We start from the raw sequence: 20,981 nt of genomic DNA, 5'->3' as shown, positions 1-20,981 counted from the left end.
AATTGTAATGACGTTTCATGAAATTAGCCTTGAGTTGCTATGAGAGGCATATGTAGCATTGAAATTTGCAGGAATTACTCAGTTTTCGATAATCAATTCTACTTCGAGACTAAAATTTGTCAGCCTTACTCTCCGTCATTTGTCGTGAGGAAACACATTCGTGTTTACATTTTATAATTTATATGTATTTGTTCTTTCCTTAATAATGACAAAAGCTTTAAAAAATAAAGAAATATATATTGCGGCAAAAAAAACGGGCCTCTCCTCCAATATTCTATTAATTTCATTTATTATAGTTGAGGTCACGACAAGTAAAAGCTCATACCAGTACTTAAATTTATAATTCCTATCAAAATTCCGTGTTGCTTGCTTTGTTTATACTTGATCATCTCTAGAATTGAAGAATTGAAGAATAATTATAATCGATTTGGAAAATTGTAAGACTGTTCAGTTGGACAAGAACAAAATTTGCGCACTAGAAAATGCATCTACTTTTACATTAGAATTAGAATATATTTAAAAAAGAAAATGCTCCCCCTTCCCAATATTTGTAGAGGACTGACTATTTCAGTTCTATAACTTAATGTTCCTCAAACTCTACACTCTGGAGAAAAAAATAATACCTTTGATTTTTCTTCAGATTGACTAAATTTGCTTTTACGTTAATGAATAAATCAATGATTGTTTAAATCAACTTTATAAATACTTATTGATCACCTGACAATGAATGATCTTAACTAAAGATAGAAAACTAAGGAATATGAAGAAAATAAGAATAAAAATTCGTATAACTCATCAATGTGTGTAGAAGCATGAAATTTTTATATTTTATTTTTTTAGTAAAGGGATATAAAAATTGACAAGAAAAAATGAAATAAATAAAGGTTTGAGTAACGTGAACAATTTATTTTTAAAAGAAAATAAAAAATACCTTTTTAAATAGCTGGGTATATATTAAATTATAGCCTTTAATATTTTAAAAGAAAATGAAAGGATCTAAATCTAATATAATTGAACGTTTTGCAAGAAGATTATTGATGATAATTTATTGGAGGCATCAAATAATTTTTTTATCTTTGTTTTTGAAACATGGATTAAATATTATTATTACTGCAAAATTAGTCCGTTTAATTCATTCTTAAAAATATATATACACATATTTTGGGATTGATATCTCATAAAAATACATTTTAGTTTTTAGTATGATTGACATATATTTCAAATGTGACTTTTTTGAATGAATATCATATATAAGTTTGTAAAAAAAAATCGTTCAAAACTGTGTCCTCAAAAACTTCCCTAAATCAAATAAACTTTTATAATTAAAATAGTTTTTTTTTATTTCAGAGAAGAATATGTACTTTTTCTTAATATAAAATAAAAATAATCAAATAAAATGATACTTCAATTATTTATGCAATGAGAAAAAAAGTGAATTTAAATCTTTTTTTTTTTTTTGTTTTCATTATCGGATTTAAATATATGTTTAAATTTATAGGGACACACTTATTTATTTGAGAATATGCAATGGATTCGTACAATGTTTCTTCAATGCACATCTACTTTAATTTCTTTCAACTAATGTATTGGTGTGTCCAGCAAAAGAAAATAACATCTTATTCTAGAGAATTATCAAACTTCTAAAGTTTCATACTTTATTTAAATAAAAGGTTTTCTGATAAAAACAGTTTATGAGGCAAAAGTAAACTAAAAAATAAGTTGGGTAGGTCAGCAAAACATAGACCCGACAGATGGATTTAGAAATATATCAATAATTTTATATTTTCAATAATAGGCAAAATTAGTTCTTACAAAACATGTACACAAGGATTTAACAAAACTTTTTTCACTCAATATGACCACATTCATTATCAATCACACCCTTAGCACGTAGCCTGAATACCATGCAGGCGTTGATGACAAACTCCTCTGACAAATTGTCCCCTGCCACCACTATGAAAGGACTTTAATGAGTTCACATTTGTGTGTAAGGTCTTGTTGGTTTCTCTCTCCAAACTGGCGCATATAGAAAAGTCAATTGGGTTCAAATCAGATGAGGAATGATCATATATCTTAAGACCAGAATATAGACATGTTATATTTGCAGAACTTGGCTCTTGGCAGACGTGTGAGAGGGCACTGTCCTAAGCCCATGCGTAGCTACCCTCCGGGTAGTAGGTCTTCAGTCATGCCTCCTGACCGATTTTCTGTCCAGCCTTGAAAAATAAAAGAGGCATATTCTTTCCATCAGAGCCAACAACGTCAAGGACAATTGTTTGGGCTGGATATTTCGTGTGGTAAACTCGTTGCACCTTTTTTTTCATTTCACAAGCCAACGGTCGTTCTGGGGGTTGTGGAATAGATCATTGGTGACAATTTTCTTGCCTGAGAACATTTTCACAATTAAACTATTTTCCTTCATCCACGTAAGGATTTTTTTGCACCTCTCGAGCCTCGAGTCTTTGTGAAAGAAGCTCATCCCAAGTTGTGCTTTATAGCTATCCTGATGTTCTTATGAGCCACAGAGAAGTTGCTGGGGATGGGATTCATCGACTTAGTGGGATCCTCTTTGATTTCCTTCTTCTAACTTAACAAGAACTTCGTATCCCTCTTTAAATTATTCCCTTTACTTTCTAAAACCCTGGAGAGGTCTTCCCTATTTTTTTCTATCTTGGCCAATTTAAAAACCAGGCTCCTAGAATACTTTACTATGTCCGTGATCTTCATCACATAAACTCCAGCGTCTATGAGATCTGAGATGTGCTAACTTTTTGATTGTTGCTCGCTCATGTTGATGAAATGACTCAATGATTAGTAGAATTTGTTTATGTGAAAAGCACGGCTGAAACATAATATCAAAATATAATCACTTAACCTTTTCATAGTAATGAGAAAATAAAAAATAACTATTATTCTACGTTTTGCTGCCCTACCCTGTATATATAATCTGCAGGTTTGTGTGCCTGTATTTAATTCAAGGTGCATAATGTACTTAAATTAACAAAATGAAATCGTCGGCATAAAAGACTTAAAAATTGAGCTATGTAATATGAAAGGCTATATCGGGTCAAATTAGTTATCATAAATTCACTGAAAGTTTAAACCTAGCTGTATAACTTCCTTTTTCAAAAAAGCAATAGCATTAATCAGAAAAGCTATTTTTAGTTACATAATAATACAACACATTTGAAGTTTTTTTTTTTATAAAGTGTAAAAATCATATGAGATAGATAACGTCAATCATTGTTAAAAATCGAACTTTGGTATTTTAATTGCTGAGGATTTTTCTATTTGTTTTTGTTCTATCAATTTTAATAAAACCGATTTAAAGGCAAAGTTTTTTTGTACAAAACGATGCCAAAATAAATAAAACTCCATATATTTCTAATTACAGTTGTGGATGATTATTTTAATAAGTAACTAGGTATTAGCAATCTAAAAATTTAAGTTTTTATAGAGTCCATCCGCTTTTAATCACTCAATTAAAACAAACCGAATTTATTTAGAATTTTTTCATTACACCAAATTTAATAACACTTATTTTTATTAGAGTCAAACCTGATTAAATTTGGCTTTTATTATTCTAAAATGTATGTCCTGTTTGTTTTTTCACGACAGAAAGTCTTAAAATGTTTGTTTTTTCAGAATAAATTCGGTTTCAATTACTCGATTTACAGCCCCTATTTTATCTCTCTTGTATCCTTATATTTAGAATTATTCGTGCTCAAAAAATTTTGAATATACAAAATTATTAAAATGGAATGAAAAAATTATTTTTGTTCATTAGAAACGGAAGCAATTAACTGATTTTCATGAAAACACATACATAAAAACTCAGTTGCTAAATTATTATAAGTTATTTTTTTTTAAATATTCCGTCAAATCATTTATTGTCAATATTTATTTTCGTCGACAAGGACCCGTTCTTCAAAATTCAACAGATGATAGGAACGTTTTTACATCACAAAATGAGTTGTTCTGCTGGTCCATCCCCCTTCAATGCTTCCATAATTTTGACGTCTATAAAAGGATAAATACCCTGTGGCAGCATTTAAAATTAAAGTACCAACAGATTCTTAGCTCTAAATTTCGAAATAATTAAGTAGTTTAAAAGCAAACATTTTTATGATAAAATAACTTTGATCAAACAAATGGCTGATATTATGATTATGAGACGCACAAGTTTTGACTTGTGGACAACATTATCTCACTAAATAAAATGTGTTTAGTGAATAGTTGCTTATATTTCCAATAGTAAATAAAATTGAGGAAAAACTTTAATTAGTTGTTTTAATTAACTTTTCTTTTACACCAACGTTATTTTTTGAAAGGAAGGAATGTAAGATTTTGTAGATAGTAATGACCATAAGATAAAAATCTTTACCAAATACTGAGCAAGCCAAAAAAAAAAATTCTAAAATATATATATGAAATATTGGTTATTTGCCTATTAAATATTTAAGACTCCTGTTTATAAGTATAGCTTGATGACTTTAAGTTCCAGTGAAATCAAGATGACAATCGTGGATCATTCAAATTTTTTATACATAATAATACATTATCAGTAGAGGTTGACATGAGCTTTATAAATTAATTATCCACACCACTATTTCCTCGAATATTTTATTGGCTGAAAATGTCAACATAAGTAAATTTAAACGGTTGTTAGTGAAATGGGATTTTCTGCACCCCAATTTTGACAAAGTTGTTAAAAAAGGTTTTTCAAATAGATTTTAATGCTGGAGAGAGTATTAATATTCTCTTGGAGCATCTTTTAGAATAAAAGCTACTGTTTGGTTTACAGTTTATGTCAACTGTGTATCAAGAAATAAAATTTGCTTAATATATTGGTTAACGTTTAACCCAATTTCATTAACTACGTCAATATTCACTCACGGAAGGTTGATATAGATGTAGATTTTTGCGCAATTTCCCTATACTCGATCCTATGAAATGGAAATAGAACACACAAAAAAAGGATCATTTATATTATATTATATGGTAAATCTATGTAGTATGCAATCCAATATTAATTTCTATTTTACTTTTATACATTTTTTATACTCTTTATTCATCAAACTAAGTGTTCCTACTGATTACAAAAGATACTTATTTAGAAGGAATACAATAATCAGCAAGACAACAATGATAAATTATAAATGGGTTAATCTGCAGATTGAAGCCACCCTCTCAATACTGCAGTCCATATATTTAGGTACATAAAATATATAAACAAATATTTGGTTTGCAAATATTTGTGTATGTGTAAATCCAAAAGTCTTATAAACATAATTTGATTTATGTATGTCGTTAAACACCATTGTTTTTTTAGTTACGTTTAGAATACATCAATAAATATGGAGACATGAAGCTTATTTATGTTTATGCGACATTGATGTAATGACTTCGCAAATAAGCATTGTCTTGCCTTAAGAAAACAGTATCATTGAGTAATATTTTATTGTGAGCTATAAAAAATGTAAGTTTCTTCTTACAAATCCTTTATGGATTAAGGACGAAAAATTTGTTAACAAATCATTAAGACTTGTAAATATATATGTGACTAAATGTGTTGTATGTCTCTTTTGCAAAAAAAAAAAAAAAAGTGGATCTAAGGAAAATTGTACGCATAATATATTCATACCTATTATGTAAAATACACCTCTAACATTTCACTTCATAGAACAATGCTTATCAAAAATACTTTTTAAATGCTCTATTCCCCTCCTCTCAAATTGAATTTGAGCATCTGTGCTTCCTCCCTAGTTATAATTAAGGAACAATCAATATATATTTAGAAATTTAAGTCCGATTATTTGGGAATTAAAGTACAGATAACCGATTAATTGGTCGATTTTTCTTCTACAAATTTACCATTGAAGTTCCAGTAAAAATAATACAAGAGCCCAAACATGACCCTTTCGGTATCTGTATCATTTTCATACTGTCGTTTGTTGGCTTTTTAGAAACATATTGCACGTATCACAACACATCAAATAGTTTTTTTTTTGGGTAATTTCATAATGAATTGTACATTAATTTAACTTAATTTTCAAGTTCTAAAAGATTGAATGGGTGTGGAAGCACGAAACTTTTTGGGGACTCAATGCTTATATAGTTTTAATCTTATTTTTATTTGTTAATTTTAAAAAAGACTATTTTTTTCGCAACCTCATGTTGGAAAAGGTTTTTAACATATAACAATTAAATTTATTTTTAATCCTAATAAAGCATGATAAAGTTTAGGCACAGTTTTGTTTTGATAGGAATGTATTGGAAAGGTGTAAAAAATCATTAATAAGATCTTCATTGTCCTCAGAAGGACATCCTGGCGAGGCCAAAAGTTTTACCAGCTTTATATTTATAATCCTAGTAAATTTTTCCAGTCGTTTTTTATAGATGTTTAGACCAAACAAAACAAAAGTTTCCAGCACTCTTTAAGACTGATAGAGGTTGTTTAAATATTTCAAGAACTTAACCCCATAAAATTTGATATAATAATACATGGGGCACACACACTTTTTCTGTGCGGACATTCATGGACTTTCTTTAAATATTGTTTTTGTGGTCTCGGGATCAAGTTCGACTGGCTGTTCTGATCTAAGACAATCCTTAGGATTTTGTTCCTTTTTAAGTATTATCCAGGCATTTTAAACCTTAAAGCAGCTCATTTTTACCTGTTCGATGATGTGGGGTGTGCTTTTCTCGGAGTGGATCAAAATATCAACATATAACATTTTAGTATTCATCTTTTTTCTAAATTAACTACAAAAAAAATTATGGTTTTGTTTTGAGGATAGATATGTACACCAGTTCTTTTTTTTATGAGCCACAATGACATATAATATCTTTCATCTTTTAAAAATGCAATTGAATAGTTATTAATTTTTAAGTACCTGACAGGGGTTGTTCCACTTTATGATACGTTCTCATAGTTTAAAAACCCCGATAACGTCAATTTTATTGTTTTGAGCTAATATATGAAGAATAACCGGAGTTTTAACTAACAAAGTTTGTTTAATAATTGTAATTTGAATTATATAAGAGGAAATTGCTTTTACTTTATCTGAAGCGATGAAGAAAAGGACTTCTTTTCTATTGGATAAACAAATTTCCATTAATTTATTATAAAAGTTGGAAGAAAAAAAACAGAAAATTTATTATCTTAGAATAAATTTTTACACAATTTTTTATTCAATTAAAAGATAATTGATATGACAATTTCGATGTATTTCATTGCAAATGGCTAAATGGTAGAGAACAAATAAAAAATACCCATTAAATATTCACAAATCTTTGTCTTTACATCCGTTAACTGTCATCACCAAGAAATAATGTGGGGAAAAATTAAGGGCTTTCAATATGGTGTTAAAGTTTATAAATCCCTCTAGTATGCAGATGACCTCACAACTATCATGAACGGCTCTACGAAGACCTTAACTAGCTCGATTAAACAAGTATTTCTTACACTGGAGAGAATTAATAAAAACTCTCCACTCAAAGTTAATCTCGAAAAAACAGTGGTCATCACGTCCAAAGAGTTAACCCTTATGGCCAAATTTTCACATCTTAAGTTCTCCACTTCGTCTTTGCTCCTGGGTGTCAACATTGAAACATACCAACCTGAGGCAGCAATAAAAATAAATGAGTAATTAATTTAATCAAAACTAGAAAAATTTATATTCATCACTTCGCCGGAATCTTTTAGATAAAACTAAGGTCTGAAACTCCATAATGATCCTTAAAGTAATCTATGTTTTGAGGTATTCTCCTTTCAGCAGGGATATTTGCACAAAAATGATCAAGATTCGAGAGGTTTTCTTATGGAATAAAAAGTGACATTATATATCACAAGAGACTTTGGACTAAGTTCCGAAATCTAAAAGCAAGCTTGAAATCATTGAACCTCTTTCGTTTCAATAGGTTGGTTATTATTGAGAACTTTTAGGCACTCTGAATTAAAAAATATTTCTAGGAGCAGTCGGGCTACCATCTACAAGAAATATTCCACATAGGTCCACTGGAGTTTGAATTCATTTTTAAATCTTGTTGGGCATGCTGTGTTAAATGAAGCCATAATAACAGACAGGATATATTTTCTGTTTTATAAGCAAATAGTTTTAATTAAACATTTATATAAAATGATACAGAAATGTATTTCCTCCCCCCCCCCTCCCCACTACTCGATGTTCTTTGATATATATACTTATAAATTAAGAATTCCTCTAAGTCAATTTAAAGTGCATTTTTTTTGTGTGTAGCCATAATTCATGGGTTGTACTACATAGAGAGAATGATTTAATTATTTATTGTTACTATAACCAAGAGTAATGTTCATAAATCATCATTTATCATGGAAAATAAGTTGAGGTCAAGAATAGTTAGGCAGTCTTACATACATTACATGCACATAAAACTCTACATACATATGTTATACAGAGTGTTGCAGATCGATGCATACAAACTTTAAAACCTTTCTGATAAATGACTGTAATTATATGTTTGCCCTCTATGACCCAAATTATGTATGAATTAGATTTTTAAATTTTTCTTGCATATATGAAGGATATTTAGGATAACAATAAAACATTTCAAAATAAACCTGTATTTAATTAGGGTACACCAGGCACACAGATTTGTAAAATGATATGGTCAAATATGTCACATTGGGCTATAAATGCAAAATGTCATAATATGTATTAGTTAGAGGATAATATTAAAAATACTGATTATAGGAACACATACGTTATTACAACAGATGAAGAGCAATCAAAATACGTGCAGACTTATTAATTTTTTGACGTAACTGAAATACCACGCGTGTTTTTGCGCAATATATAGAGGCAGTGTTGTTGTAAATGTGTACTAAACCGGTATGATAAGTTTGTAACAGATACATCTTACCGTTATTTTGAAATAATTTTCTAAATTTAGCAAATTTGGCACATTGGGTACTAAAAGGTTAAGTTGACAATAAAAGTAACTTTGTATTTTCTCTTTATTTTCATACTTTATCAGAAGGTGTACAATAATCTTGTTTTGCCTTTTTGAAGAGAATATAGGCATTTAACCCAGCGAGATCCTGTACTTTGTAAAAGACAGAAAGAGGCTATTTTTGTTATCCAGCCATTGATGACGTTGAACGATATTGCCTTTTCCTTGAGTCATTTTTCCTCTGTGCTGAGTGTTGAGGAGATTCACGGACTTGCAAGCTTTGCCCGGTAATGTGTCAGGTGCACTTCTCCAGATTGGTAGAAAGGGTTGTCATGTAGCATGTGCTATTTTTAAAGGTGGAAGTACACGCCTATTTGACCTAATCGTCCCAACATTGCTGTAAAAGTAGTTGTGCTAAGTCCTTGTTGGTGAAAAAATTATCCCATGTGGCATTATAGCCTTTAGGATATGAGGGCTTCATCACAGCCATGACTACATCTGCATCCAGAACTAGATGGTAGCTCCTGTCAGCTCCAAGCTATATGATTATGTTGTAGCAGAACTTGCCCTTAACCTCAGCAATGATCCCAAATTTGATCCCAAACTTATTGGGCTTGTTCTCCATGGATTGAGCGAATTTACATCTTGCTTTGGTGGGGAAGAGCTGCTCATCACCCGTCATGGCTGGGGCAGGTTGATTACTTTTTTGGAAAAAAAATCAACAAATCTGTGAAGAACAGATGAGATCAGTACAAACTTGTCTACATCCAACTTCCTTCTTCTTTAACTTCGATGATCAAAACGCAAATATTTTTATATCAAAGCCATTTTATCTGTTGAAAGTGTTTGATTGAATGCAGGACGCCCCATGTCCTTTGACCATAACTTCTACAAGATGCCTCGATTAGGATTTATGCGTATATTTAGGCATTTTTAATAGACATTTTGTGAATTTAATTAACTTTTTGGTTACAAGGTGTTCCTTTGTTGTTCTATTGATTTCTTGATTTTTTTTTTTTTTTCATAATGTGAGGATTGTGATAGTGTAGCTATAAATTTATAAATACATGCAACCTCATCAAAACTCATTAGTTCTAATTTAATATCCAAAATTTGTATAAAGTAATAATCATATCATAGATTTCTTATCAAAATAAACATCGATTTATTTTACTCTAACAAATTACAACATGATTAAATCACAAACTAGTAGGATTTTTTTTTATATCTGAATAAAAAGTATTTTATCATTTGAATTCATGTTAATAATTTTAAATCGGATGGAAAAGTTGATAAAAAAATAATACGAAATTTGCATGGAAATTATTATAACTGTTCAATTCTTAATCATTGTATTAAATAGATCATATTTTTTGGATTTATTTTTGATCCCGTTCAATAACCACATTACAAATGATTTAGATTTGAGCGAAAAAACTTTAAAATAAATATATAGCCAATGTAACCAATATATTTTCTACATTACAGATGAGCACACACGTGTGACCCTGGAGTCAACTGGAGCTAGTAGTAAGAAGAAAGGAGCCTACGGGAAAGACTATTTAAATGCAAACTTTGTGGATGGTTTTGATGGACGCAAAAAGTCATACATCGCTACACAAGGTCCGATCCCTTCTACATTCAATCTCTTTTGGCGAATGGTATGGGAACGGAACGTTCATGTCGTTGTTATGATGACGAACTTGGTAGAGTCAGGAAAGGTATTATTATTATTTATTAAGAGGGTGGGACCTCTATTTGACATCCAACACTATATTTGTATAAGAGGATTTTCTCCAAAACTAATCATTCAATTTCAATAAAAACCAATGTCAAATAAAAGTTGAATAAAATAAAATAATTATTATTTAATATAAACGCCTTTACGTAAATAACAGACTAGACTCGGCCTCCAAAATGGAAGCAGGTCTTGATGACAGCCTCCTTTAGTAGATTCCGGAGTTCCTCCCAAATCATGCGCATCAGCTACGAGGCCAAACAGGGGGTCCAATAAAGTCAAAAAAAAAATCATGACAACCAGTTCAACGTTTTATTTGGAGTGTGGCATTGAGCAAATTCTTGCTATCACCTTTAAATTCTCCCCGTTCTTTCCTGACTCTTCAAATAAAGAACTTGTTCAGGCTTAAGAAGTTTGCAGTCTGAACATTATCTTGTCCAGAACGGATCGTAAAAAGGGATAATCTGTATTTTCCGCAATTGTGGCAATAATACTTTGTTGACCAATGTTTTTTTATTTTTTTAACTGACGTTAAAAACTCCTGGCTAGTCCCCGAAATAACAAATAACGCCCTTTCTACTTAAACACTCGCAACTCGTTGTAAAACAACAGCTCTACACTGTTTTTAGTACGTGCTACTCTTGATGCATTTATTGATAAATATGTACATACAAAATACATTATAAACTAAAACACTTCAAGCACTTCTCCTTATAACAATATTTTTTCATTTAATCAAGAGCTCTCCTTGAATTTAATTTCTTCATCTCTAGTTATAATATAACTAAAACAGAACAATTGATTTTATAATTAGAATTGTGGTGTATGTACTATTCTACAAAAACAATTTCAAAAATGCTTGCAAATTCTTTTTTCAAGTTTTTTTAATTTTTTAAATGGTGGAAAACTTTTTCTTATTTTTATTTTATATGTTTATACAATAAATTACTATTTTTTTCCTTTTTGCAGAATAACACTTGAATTACCATAAGTATTTTTATGGTAGAACACAAACCAATAAATATGAAACAAATAACAGTATTAAAGGCAATAAATATTGAATTCTTTAATATACAAACATAAATTTATATTTCATATAACTGCGAGTATACATTGTATAAGAAAATCACATGTTATTAAAGTGAGAGATTGATGAAAATATGTACGATACGGCACATATTTATATGACGGAATAATCCAAGCGTGTTATTGGTTGAAATATTTATAAGTTATATACATTGATATGTATGTATAAGTTTTGCATATTTTATATTACGAAATATGAAGCACTATTTTTTTTATAATTTTAGATATATAAGACTAATTTTTTTCTACTGAAATGATCATACATAGATCAAGTGAGGAACACATTTTGTGGAACTTCTTTTTTGTTTGTTTTTTTCAATTTTCATACGTTCCAAGGCAATACATAGATGATTTCCGTTAAAAATATTTTTGTACTGATACAAAAGTTTCACGTATAGTCTTTTGTATGACAAACAGCAACTTTTATTATTAATAACAAAAAAAATTAAATACACCATGTCTCAAATTTATGTTGAGGCCAAAGAAATATATTCGAGTTTTAATAAGAACTTCTACAAAATTGGTATGCCGTAGTGCACCCACAAGTACTGGTTCCAACACCAGTTTCATAACGTACCATTTTAAAATACCTGAGACCTGCTGAACGACTATAATACCTGTATACCAAACAACATTAGTGCATAATGCATCACAATACGTTCATCCAAGTACGATACAACCATGGCATTGCTCCCAAAAATATGTTTTGTATCAATTCAATGTGTGTATATTTATAAAAAGGGTGATTAACATTTCACAGAGATGTCCCTTTTTACATTCTGTCCAAGGCGTTCAGTTATAAGTTCATTCAAATGTTTATTGTTATATAAGAGGATTAAAAATTATGATAATTTTCTTTAAACCTTTATTAAGACAGCAAATAACTTATAAAAATTAGAATTATTTGAAATTATCTGGTTGAAGATGCATTTACAAAAATATAATTAAACCTGACAGTTTAAAATCTACTATTTTCTTTTTTTTTTTGGTTTTTTTTACGAATAAATAAATTTAAATAGTAACTAAAAATTGGTCCACAAAGGTGTCAGTCTTTCAAAGTTATACTTGGAATATATAGATTAAGGGAATTACGTCTTAGAATAAATAAATCCGATTTAAAATGTATAATTTCAACATTGAAAATATTATCATTTACCAAAACCGTAATAATTCCATTATTAAACCAAACAAATACATTGTCGTAAATGTTTTAACCTTTTTTACTTTTTCAATAGAAAAAGTGCGATCAGTACTGGCCATCTTCTGGAAGTGAATCCTATGGTCCTATCGAGGTTACACTAGTTGGTCAAGAAGTTATGTCATCTTATACCATTAGATCCTTTCGAGTGGTATCCTCATCATCACATCGGAAATCCACAGATTCACCTGAAAGACTTGTTCTTCAATATCACTATACGCATTGGCCAGATCATGGAACCCCTGGTAACCCTCTTCCTGTTCTTAATTTTGTAAAGAAATCATCGGCATCAAATAGAGACACGGATGGCCCAATTATTGTTCATTGCAGGTAAGATCTGTAATATTGAAATTTGGCATGATATTGATCAAATAGAATGGGCTTTTTTTATTGACAATTTTGTATAAGAAGTAAAGATTCATAGTTTTTATATTAAAAAATCTCTTCTTGTGTTTCCTTTCGGAAATGAATAGATGTGGTGTTAAAAAAAAGATAAAGTTGAGCCTATAAATCTATTTTGGTAAATAATATATTTAATATAAATGTTGAGAGGAAATGAAGGCATAGTTATATCTAAAAGGTGCTACTAAGATATGTTATAATGATCCTCGTTGTTGTAGTTAAATAAATTAGGAAGATGGATTGTGATAAAGTGTTTAAGATATAATTTTATTATAATTAATTAGTTAATAAAAACAGTCTTTTTATCAACACATTAAAAACATAAACATACTGCTAATATTAGGGCACTAAATACCAAGAACCATATATATAAATATATATACATTAATTAATTTCATAAGGCAATGTTTAGTAAAATATATTCGTATGTGGATATACATGTTTCTCTAGTCATCATCATTGTAAGCCCATATTCATTAATACAAGTTAAAAAATATATCAATTTGAAGTTTTTTTTTTTCTTTTTGGGGTTCATGGACGACCATTTCTAAACTGAGTATGTAAATAGAAACCTTTATATTGTTGTTCAAAGTAGTAATTATGTTATAGATTAAGTAATATAACTTATAAATTAGTAATGATTCCGTCTTCATTAGACTCATATTTCAAATTTCCGATTAAGTATACTTTTATTAAGTGAAAGCACACATAAAATAAAGGAAAAAACCCTATACTTGGACGAAATCATAGCTATTAAAGTTTATGATCAATAAGACATTGTTGTATGTACATATAGAAAAAATAAATGAACAAAGTTGTACTTCATATAAACATAGTTTAATAAGTAATTATGTTTAATCTTACAGTGCTGGTGTTGGACGAACAGGAGCCTACATTTTCATCGACTCCATGCTAAAACAACTCAAATACAAAGGTGGGTTGGATCCTGTAGGCTACCTTTCACACATACGGACCCAAAGGATGCATCTTGTACAAACTGCTGAGCAGTACATCTTTGTACACAAAGTCCTCAAAGAGGCCGCCTCTGCAGGTGAAACAAACATTCATCGCTCCTCCTTCTCCAAATATATCAGAGATCTGACTTCGTCAGATGCTTTAGAGTCTCAATACCACCTGGCAACCTACCGTGAAATAATTGGAGAAAAGGAAGAAATGAGTGGAGGAAGTCTTATTCGACATCGCTCATCAAAAATCCGCAGGCCCGACTTTGTACTTGAAGAGGAACATCGAGTCAAATTAAAAAGTTCATCCTCTGATTTTATCAATGCTTCGTGGATATCCGGATATAATCGCTCGCGTGAATTTATTCTGACTCAACATCCAACAGAGAAAACCCTAACTGATTTTTGGAGAATGATTTGGGACCACAACGTACAATTTGTTGTTGTACTTTCAGCCATTCAACCTCCCGTGAGTCACTAAAAGTTGTAAAAAATTATTTTAGTAGATTGAACAATATTTCACATTATGAAAGTTGATGGATTAGGAGGAATATGTTATCAATTTGAGATCCCCTTAAATATATAATGCTTTGTTTTCCCGACATTAGAAAGATATGAAAACAAAAGGTCTTTTATTTTATTTGATTCAATGCTTGCAAAAAAATATTTTCATTTAATAAAGACAAGAATTATACAGACGTTAATTATAATCTAATTATGAGTATTTTATATTTAACTACATATGTAAATCAAAGAAATTCATACTAAGTTTTAGAAAATATATATTATATGCAATCAACTATGAACATAAGTAGCTCCATACATTTAATAGAACATATGAGCAAGCGAAAGCATTTTTAATACTCAACATTTCATTAAAAAACTGCAACTTTAAGTAATTCTCCCGAAATTAACACTTTTTAAAGCAAATTAAATATAAGAGTCATAAATACACATTTTTGTAAGCTTTTTTTATGTGATTACAATTAAAGTATCTAAGTACAATATCGGAATTTGATGATAGTAATTTCTTTATTTTTACATATTAATAAAGTAAATATTTTGATATAATTGGTGCACCACCATAAGATCCTTTTTCTAAGAGGAAATAAAACAAGTTTTTTCAAATCAAAAAGTTAAAAAGGTGTTTTCTAATTTGCACGTACCAATGAATATGCCTCCGTGTGCTATCAGTGGCATGCATGCCATAGGTTGCCCACCCCTGGTGTATATAAAATCATAAAAAAAGTTTAAATAATAAACAGGTACAAAAATAGACCAAATTCCTGGTGAAAAGTAACATCACTTTGAGATCGAACCCTTGGAGCTATGATAATTAAGCCAGCACTATTTTTAGCCCAGTGATACCTCTATATATGTAAAACATGTTGCCAAAATTGCATATTAATAAGAGTTGGTCAATTTTTTTTAATGTTGATCAATTACTCGCTAGTGTATTTCAGATTTTTTCTTTTAAATCAAAATTGAGGTCACAAGAAATTTAAATTTTATGTTTTTGACTTCATTTTTGGAATCTCCTCACTTAAAAATATGTATGTACTAAATATACAGGAAAAAGTAACGTCTGGTAATAAGACAATAAAGCGACATTTGAATTTTTTTTCCCTGAGATGAGTATGTATATCCCATAAACAACTCAGAATTATGTGCTGAAATTAGGCACACTGAATTTACTCATGAATTTAAGATTGTGTGTCAAAAATCATACAAATTTGAGAGGGTTGGTTGACTTAACCTCGTTGATTTGACATGGAATGATCCTAACATATTTTAACCCATAGTTAGTGAGTGATTCCAAAAGACGGGCATTCAAAGGTAGTCCTGGAAGCAAGTCCTACTGACAAAGGGCAGTTCAGCAGGGACTCCTTTCTCCACATGCACTCTTCTCTGCTGATAAACACCGATATCAATTTGGGATTATACTCTCAGGATGGAGTGCATTTCACATTTTTAAATTTCTCCTCCTAATTTTTCTCTCTCTTTCTTTCTATCTCGTTTCTTCATCTCTCTCTTCTAGCAGGGGCATACCCAAATATAGAGACTTTTATGAAGGGATCAATTTAAAAATGAGTTTTATACTTGAAATATTATCGTGGCCTAATCTAAAATTGACAAAGAAAGATATAGAGTGTTTAAAGGGAGGCTCTTATTTCAAATTAAAATTCATATTTTCAGCTATCCTACAAGATACTTTCAAACTTTTTGAAACTATCAGTCTTAAAGCTATGAGTCTCTGTATAAAGTAAAATAAGCATTTTGCAGACATTCTAAAAATGGTTTTAAAGTTTTTTAACATTCGGCTTTAAAATATATTAACCTTGTTTATCTCGATCTTCAACGCCGAGGGCTCAAAACAGCTTTGAACCTTAAAAATAGCCTAAAATAATAAAGGCTCTGGGAGATAAAATACGGCCAAATTTTGAATCAAGGGATCATACTCTATTAAATTGAGCATTTACTGTTTTTTTACTATTTTTGCTGATGGACAGTGTAATTTGTTGATTAAGGATTAGAGAATTATTTTTAAGCAATTTGCCAAAGGAATTATAACTGTTGTGTCTTTTTTTGGAATAAATCCAGTTCCAATTATCCAATTTGGATAAACTGCACCATTTAAAAAATAATTTATGATACAAGGCATGATTGCATTACCTTTAACTCTCTCACATATTATCTGTGGAGTCATTTGTTTTCAAATAATTTTGCAAATTTCAAATTATGCAAATGAATTGAAAAGATGATTCATTTAATATTAGAAAAGGCAGGAATTAACTGATTTTCATAAATTGTAGCATTAAAAATTTAGAAGCTAAATTGAAAAAAGTTGAATTTATTTAAATATTCTGTTAAATAATATTTTGGCAATATTTATTGTATAAATTATAAAGTACGTTCCTCATTACTACAAATCATGATAACGACGGCCTTTATTTGTACAAAAAAAAAAGATTTTAAACATCGTCACTAGAATGAAACCCCTCCCATCCCACTACAAATTCTACAGCCTGAAGGGCAATATATCAAATTTATCACTTGTATGTGTTGATAAAAGAAGAAATCATTTTGAGTTATGTAGATCCTGCTTAGAAATACGTTAAGGTTTCTTCATTTATATAGTAATCTTTTATTTGTAAAATATAGTATTATACCTCAGAAGACAACGCTCTGGAAAAAAATATTCTATCGAATGAAATGTGTGAAGGCTAAATTTCCAGCCTTACTAGGAAAAAATTAAATTAATATATCAAATTTGAAAAGCATAAAACCACAAAGTGCAATCCACCTCATCAATAGATGACCCGCTCTCTCATATGAAAGACATCAAACCATTCAAAAAGAAGACAAAGAACTTTCTATTAAAAAATATTATGAAATGTACAATGATGGATAAAAATAATATAAAATAACTTTTAATCAAATAAGTTTAAAAGAACTGCTTAGAAGCACATTTACTCACCCGTCTGTGTAGTCATTGCCTTATGTTTGTATTGTTTTATTAAAATGCATGTTTACGGTAAACACCAAAAAATTATTTAACTAAAAACAAGCTAGAAAAACATTTCCAAGGTTCGCCAGATTAGTTATAATACTATAATGATTACTTATAATTTAGAATGGCCAAAACGTAGGAAAAAAATATCATTTTAAATATATAAAAAGGAAAAACAGTTGGTCTTATTGTTCGTTTTTTTATCATTCATTTATAAATTGTGTTAATGCATTATGCCTGATGAAAGAAACTTCAACAAATAACAAAATAGTTTTTTTTTTTTAAATAAAGTCATAGTTTGATGAACAAGTATAATTGCTTTGGAATTTATAATAAGGAAGACAATCACTCTAAATAACAAGGGATGTCCAGAAACAGTTGTAACAATTTTTTTATTGATTTAATAATTCGGAGCTATTTTGAGCTGGACAAGCCCAAAATTAACATAATATAAATGCATTGGTTTTTTATTGTTTGAAGTAATTGAGTGATTACACTAAAACAATGATTTTTCAAAAATTGCATTTAAATTCAATCCGTGAAATGTTGGAAATCTATCATTCCTTCTAAAATGACTGAGTTTTAATCTTTGATAAATAATTCTACTGATATCAAAAAATCAATCATGTATCAATCAAAGTGTAAGTTACAGCAAAAACTATTTGAACTGCAGTACTTAATAATTACTTAAACACCTCAAAATCAGTCTGTCTGCAATTTTTCAAAGAAAAGTTGTCAGAAAGTTGACGACTTTCCTTCCCAATAATTCCTAGCATATAATACCATTGGAAATTATTATGTAAATAATATTATAATCAATGAAATAAGTTATTTATGTCCTTCTGTATTTATGTAACCTGCTTAGAAAATGTAATTATTTAAACTCTGCAAAATTTAAATAGATTTTATTCAAATATTTTGTGTCAAAATGAAAAAAAAAAACTGTAATAAAACTAAAAATGTGTTGTATATCAACAAGTACATATGCATCGAGACGAAAGCTCTTTCAAATGAGTATAAAATTATTTAGGAAATATTATTTTCTTTAGAGTGGTGCTATTCACAAAAGTTACTCCTTCTAAATGTCATATAAAATAATTTGATGAATTTATCACAGAAAATTATTTTAAAAAGGATAACGAATCCGCATTAAACATATCCGTATTATGTATGTTTTACAGTGTCGTTTTTCAGGGTAAACTGATGAATGGGCTAACCGATCCGTCAGATTTTTGGTTAAAAACTACATTATTACGTATTTAGTAACTTAAGTAATTAATTTTTTGCCATTTTTTGGCCCATAACCCCCTTAAATATTTTTATTTTTTAAAATGATACAAAAATTTTATCCAACTAAGAAATACCAAGTGAGTAATTATAAAACTAATGAACCCTTTTTGTAGTTTGGAATACTCCAAAGAGGTCATTAGAGATCAAATTATATTATATAAACAGTCATCAATATTTCAAGCAACTTTTGTTTCAGTCAATATTTAATTTGGGCCATTTATTTCCACAAAATGGACCAAAAAGATTTATTTTAAAGGAGTTATTTGGTTGTCAGCTTCAAATAAACATTTAAAAATCCAAAGAACATGGATATCTCTTTTAATTTATCATGTATCTACAGCAAAATGTAATTATTTAATTAAATTTGTTTAAAAGTGTTTGAAATAATTCAAATGAGTTAAATACTTGCAGAAAAAAAAATACTAGATATAATTCAATTGTCACAATTAAAAACTTGACTAAATCTATAACCATGGAATATATTGTTTTCAAATTTATTCTTTATCATTCTTCTCATTCAGACTTCATAATTTATTCTTTCACAATTTTACAACCCAATGGTCAAAAAGAAATCTTATATAATTTTTTTCTTTTTTGCACAATAGGGAAAATCAAAAATATGTATAATGTACCCTTTTTGCATTTTCAATATATTTTATATCCTTATAGTTTTCTCTCTTTGAATGGAAAATAAAATGTGTATGAAAGTAAAAAATATTTGGAACCGTATTGAAAAAGTACAAAAATAGGAATAAAATTTAAAATAGAATCAATATTGACTCAAGCATTAGGCATATATCTATAGATAGACATTCATGTACATCCTTTTTTGTGTGCCTTTGATGATGGTGATTCATTCGATACAAAAAAAAATAGTTTTTTCTACTCAAATAATAAATCATCAAATGAAAGACAAAGTCAATATAATTTATTTCATTTGTATTTTATCACGTTATTATTTTCTCTTTACAGAACTTTGGAGTTTTTTGGCCAACATCCCAAAAGCCCATCATTGATTTGGACTCTCTCAAAATCAAACTGAATTCCGAGTCAGCCCCTACTCCTGGAATCAAAGTCAAAAGTTTAAATCTCCTTTCTCTCAACGACGACTTTGAATTTGGTGTGAAATTCATTTTTTGTCCAGCGTGGCCTCACTCCTTTGCCTCAATTCCACCATTGTCTGGAGTGGGAGATCTTATAAAATATATACTTAAAGCCTCAGCCTCTCTTAGTACCCCAATCACGGTTGTTGATGCCTTTGGAGGTCTTGAAGGAGCAACATATTGCTCTTTATCCACACTTTTGAAGCAATTAGAATCGGAACATCACTCGGATGTGTATAGTGTTGTCAAATCCATTCATTCACAACGTCCTGGAGTTTTGAAGAATCCCAATGAACTTCTTTTTATTTATAAAGTTATGGAAGCCATCATTTCAGAACCTCCGGTATATATAGATAGTGTGGAAAACATAGCGTAGAATTGGTATATATATATATATGTACAATATATGTGATAATTCGTTTTTGAGCGTTCTTTCACTTTTCAGTTGGATTTTTGTTAATACCTTTATTGATTAATAACTAAATAAATCTTGTCAAAAATTGTTTAAATTAATAAAAAAAAACATTGAAATATATTCAAAGTAATTTGTATAAGAAGGTCTAGTTATGAAGATTTATTTCAGGACATAAATATAATTATCCCTTAAGTTTCAATTGCAAAAACTATGCCCAGAAAATGATTCAGGGGGAAAAAAGATTATACACATAAAAATTTAAAGTAAGAAATCATTGAGCTGAGGTTTCATGATTATAGAATGTATTTTATTATGACAATTAGAAGACAAAGACAAAAAAAA

General features: G+C 29.4%; 1 protein-coding gene across 1 annotated transcript in view; it reads left to right on the top strand.

The window, feature by feature from the left end:
- Positions 1-20,773, top strand: part of LOC121127656 (putative receptor-type tyrosine-protein phosphatase mosPTP-1) — a 290,744-nt gene extending 269,971 nt beyond the window's left edge. The window contains exons 9-12 of the mRNA XM_071892815.1: positions 10,423-10,655; positions 12,994-13,286; positions 14,225-14,789; positions 20,094-20,773. Coding sequence (XP_071748916.1) covers positions 10,423-10,655; positions 12,994-13,286; positions 14,225-14,789; positions 20,094-20,600 — 1,598 coding nt within the window. The 3' untranslated portion in view covers positions 20,601-20,773. The remainder of the gene's footprint in view (positions 1-10,422; positions 10,656-12,993; positions 13,287-14,224; positions 14,790-20,093) is intronic.
- Positions 20,774-20,981: the final 208 nt, after the last annotated feature.

Source organism: Lepeophtheirus salmonis, chromosome 13, assembly GCF_016086655.4.
Source record: "Lepeophtheirus salmonis chromosome 13, UVic_Lsal_1.4, whole genome shotgun sequence".
NCBI classification, from domain to species: domain Eukaryota; kingdom Metazoa; phylum Arthropoda; class Copepoda; order Siphonostomatoida; family Caligidae; genus Lepeophtheirus; species Lepeophtheirus salmonis.
Note: the sequence above shows the minus strand (reverse complement) of the source record. Positions and strands in the feature narration are given on the sequence as shown.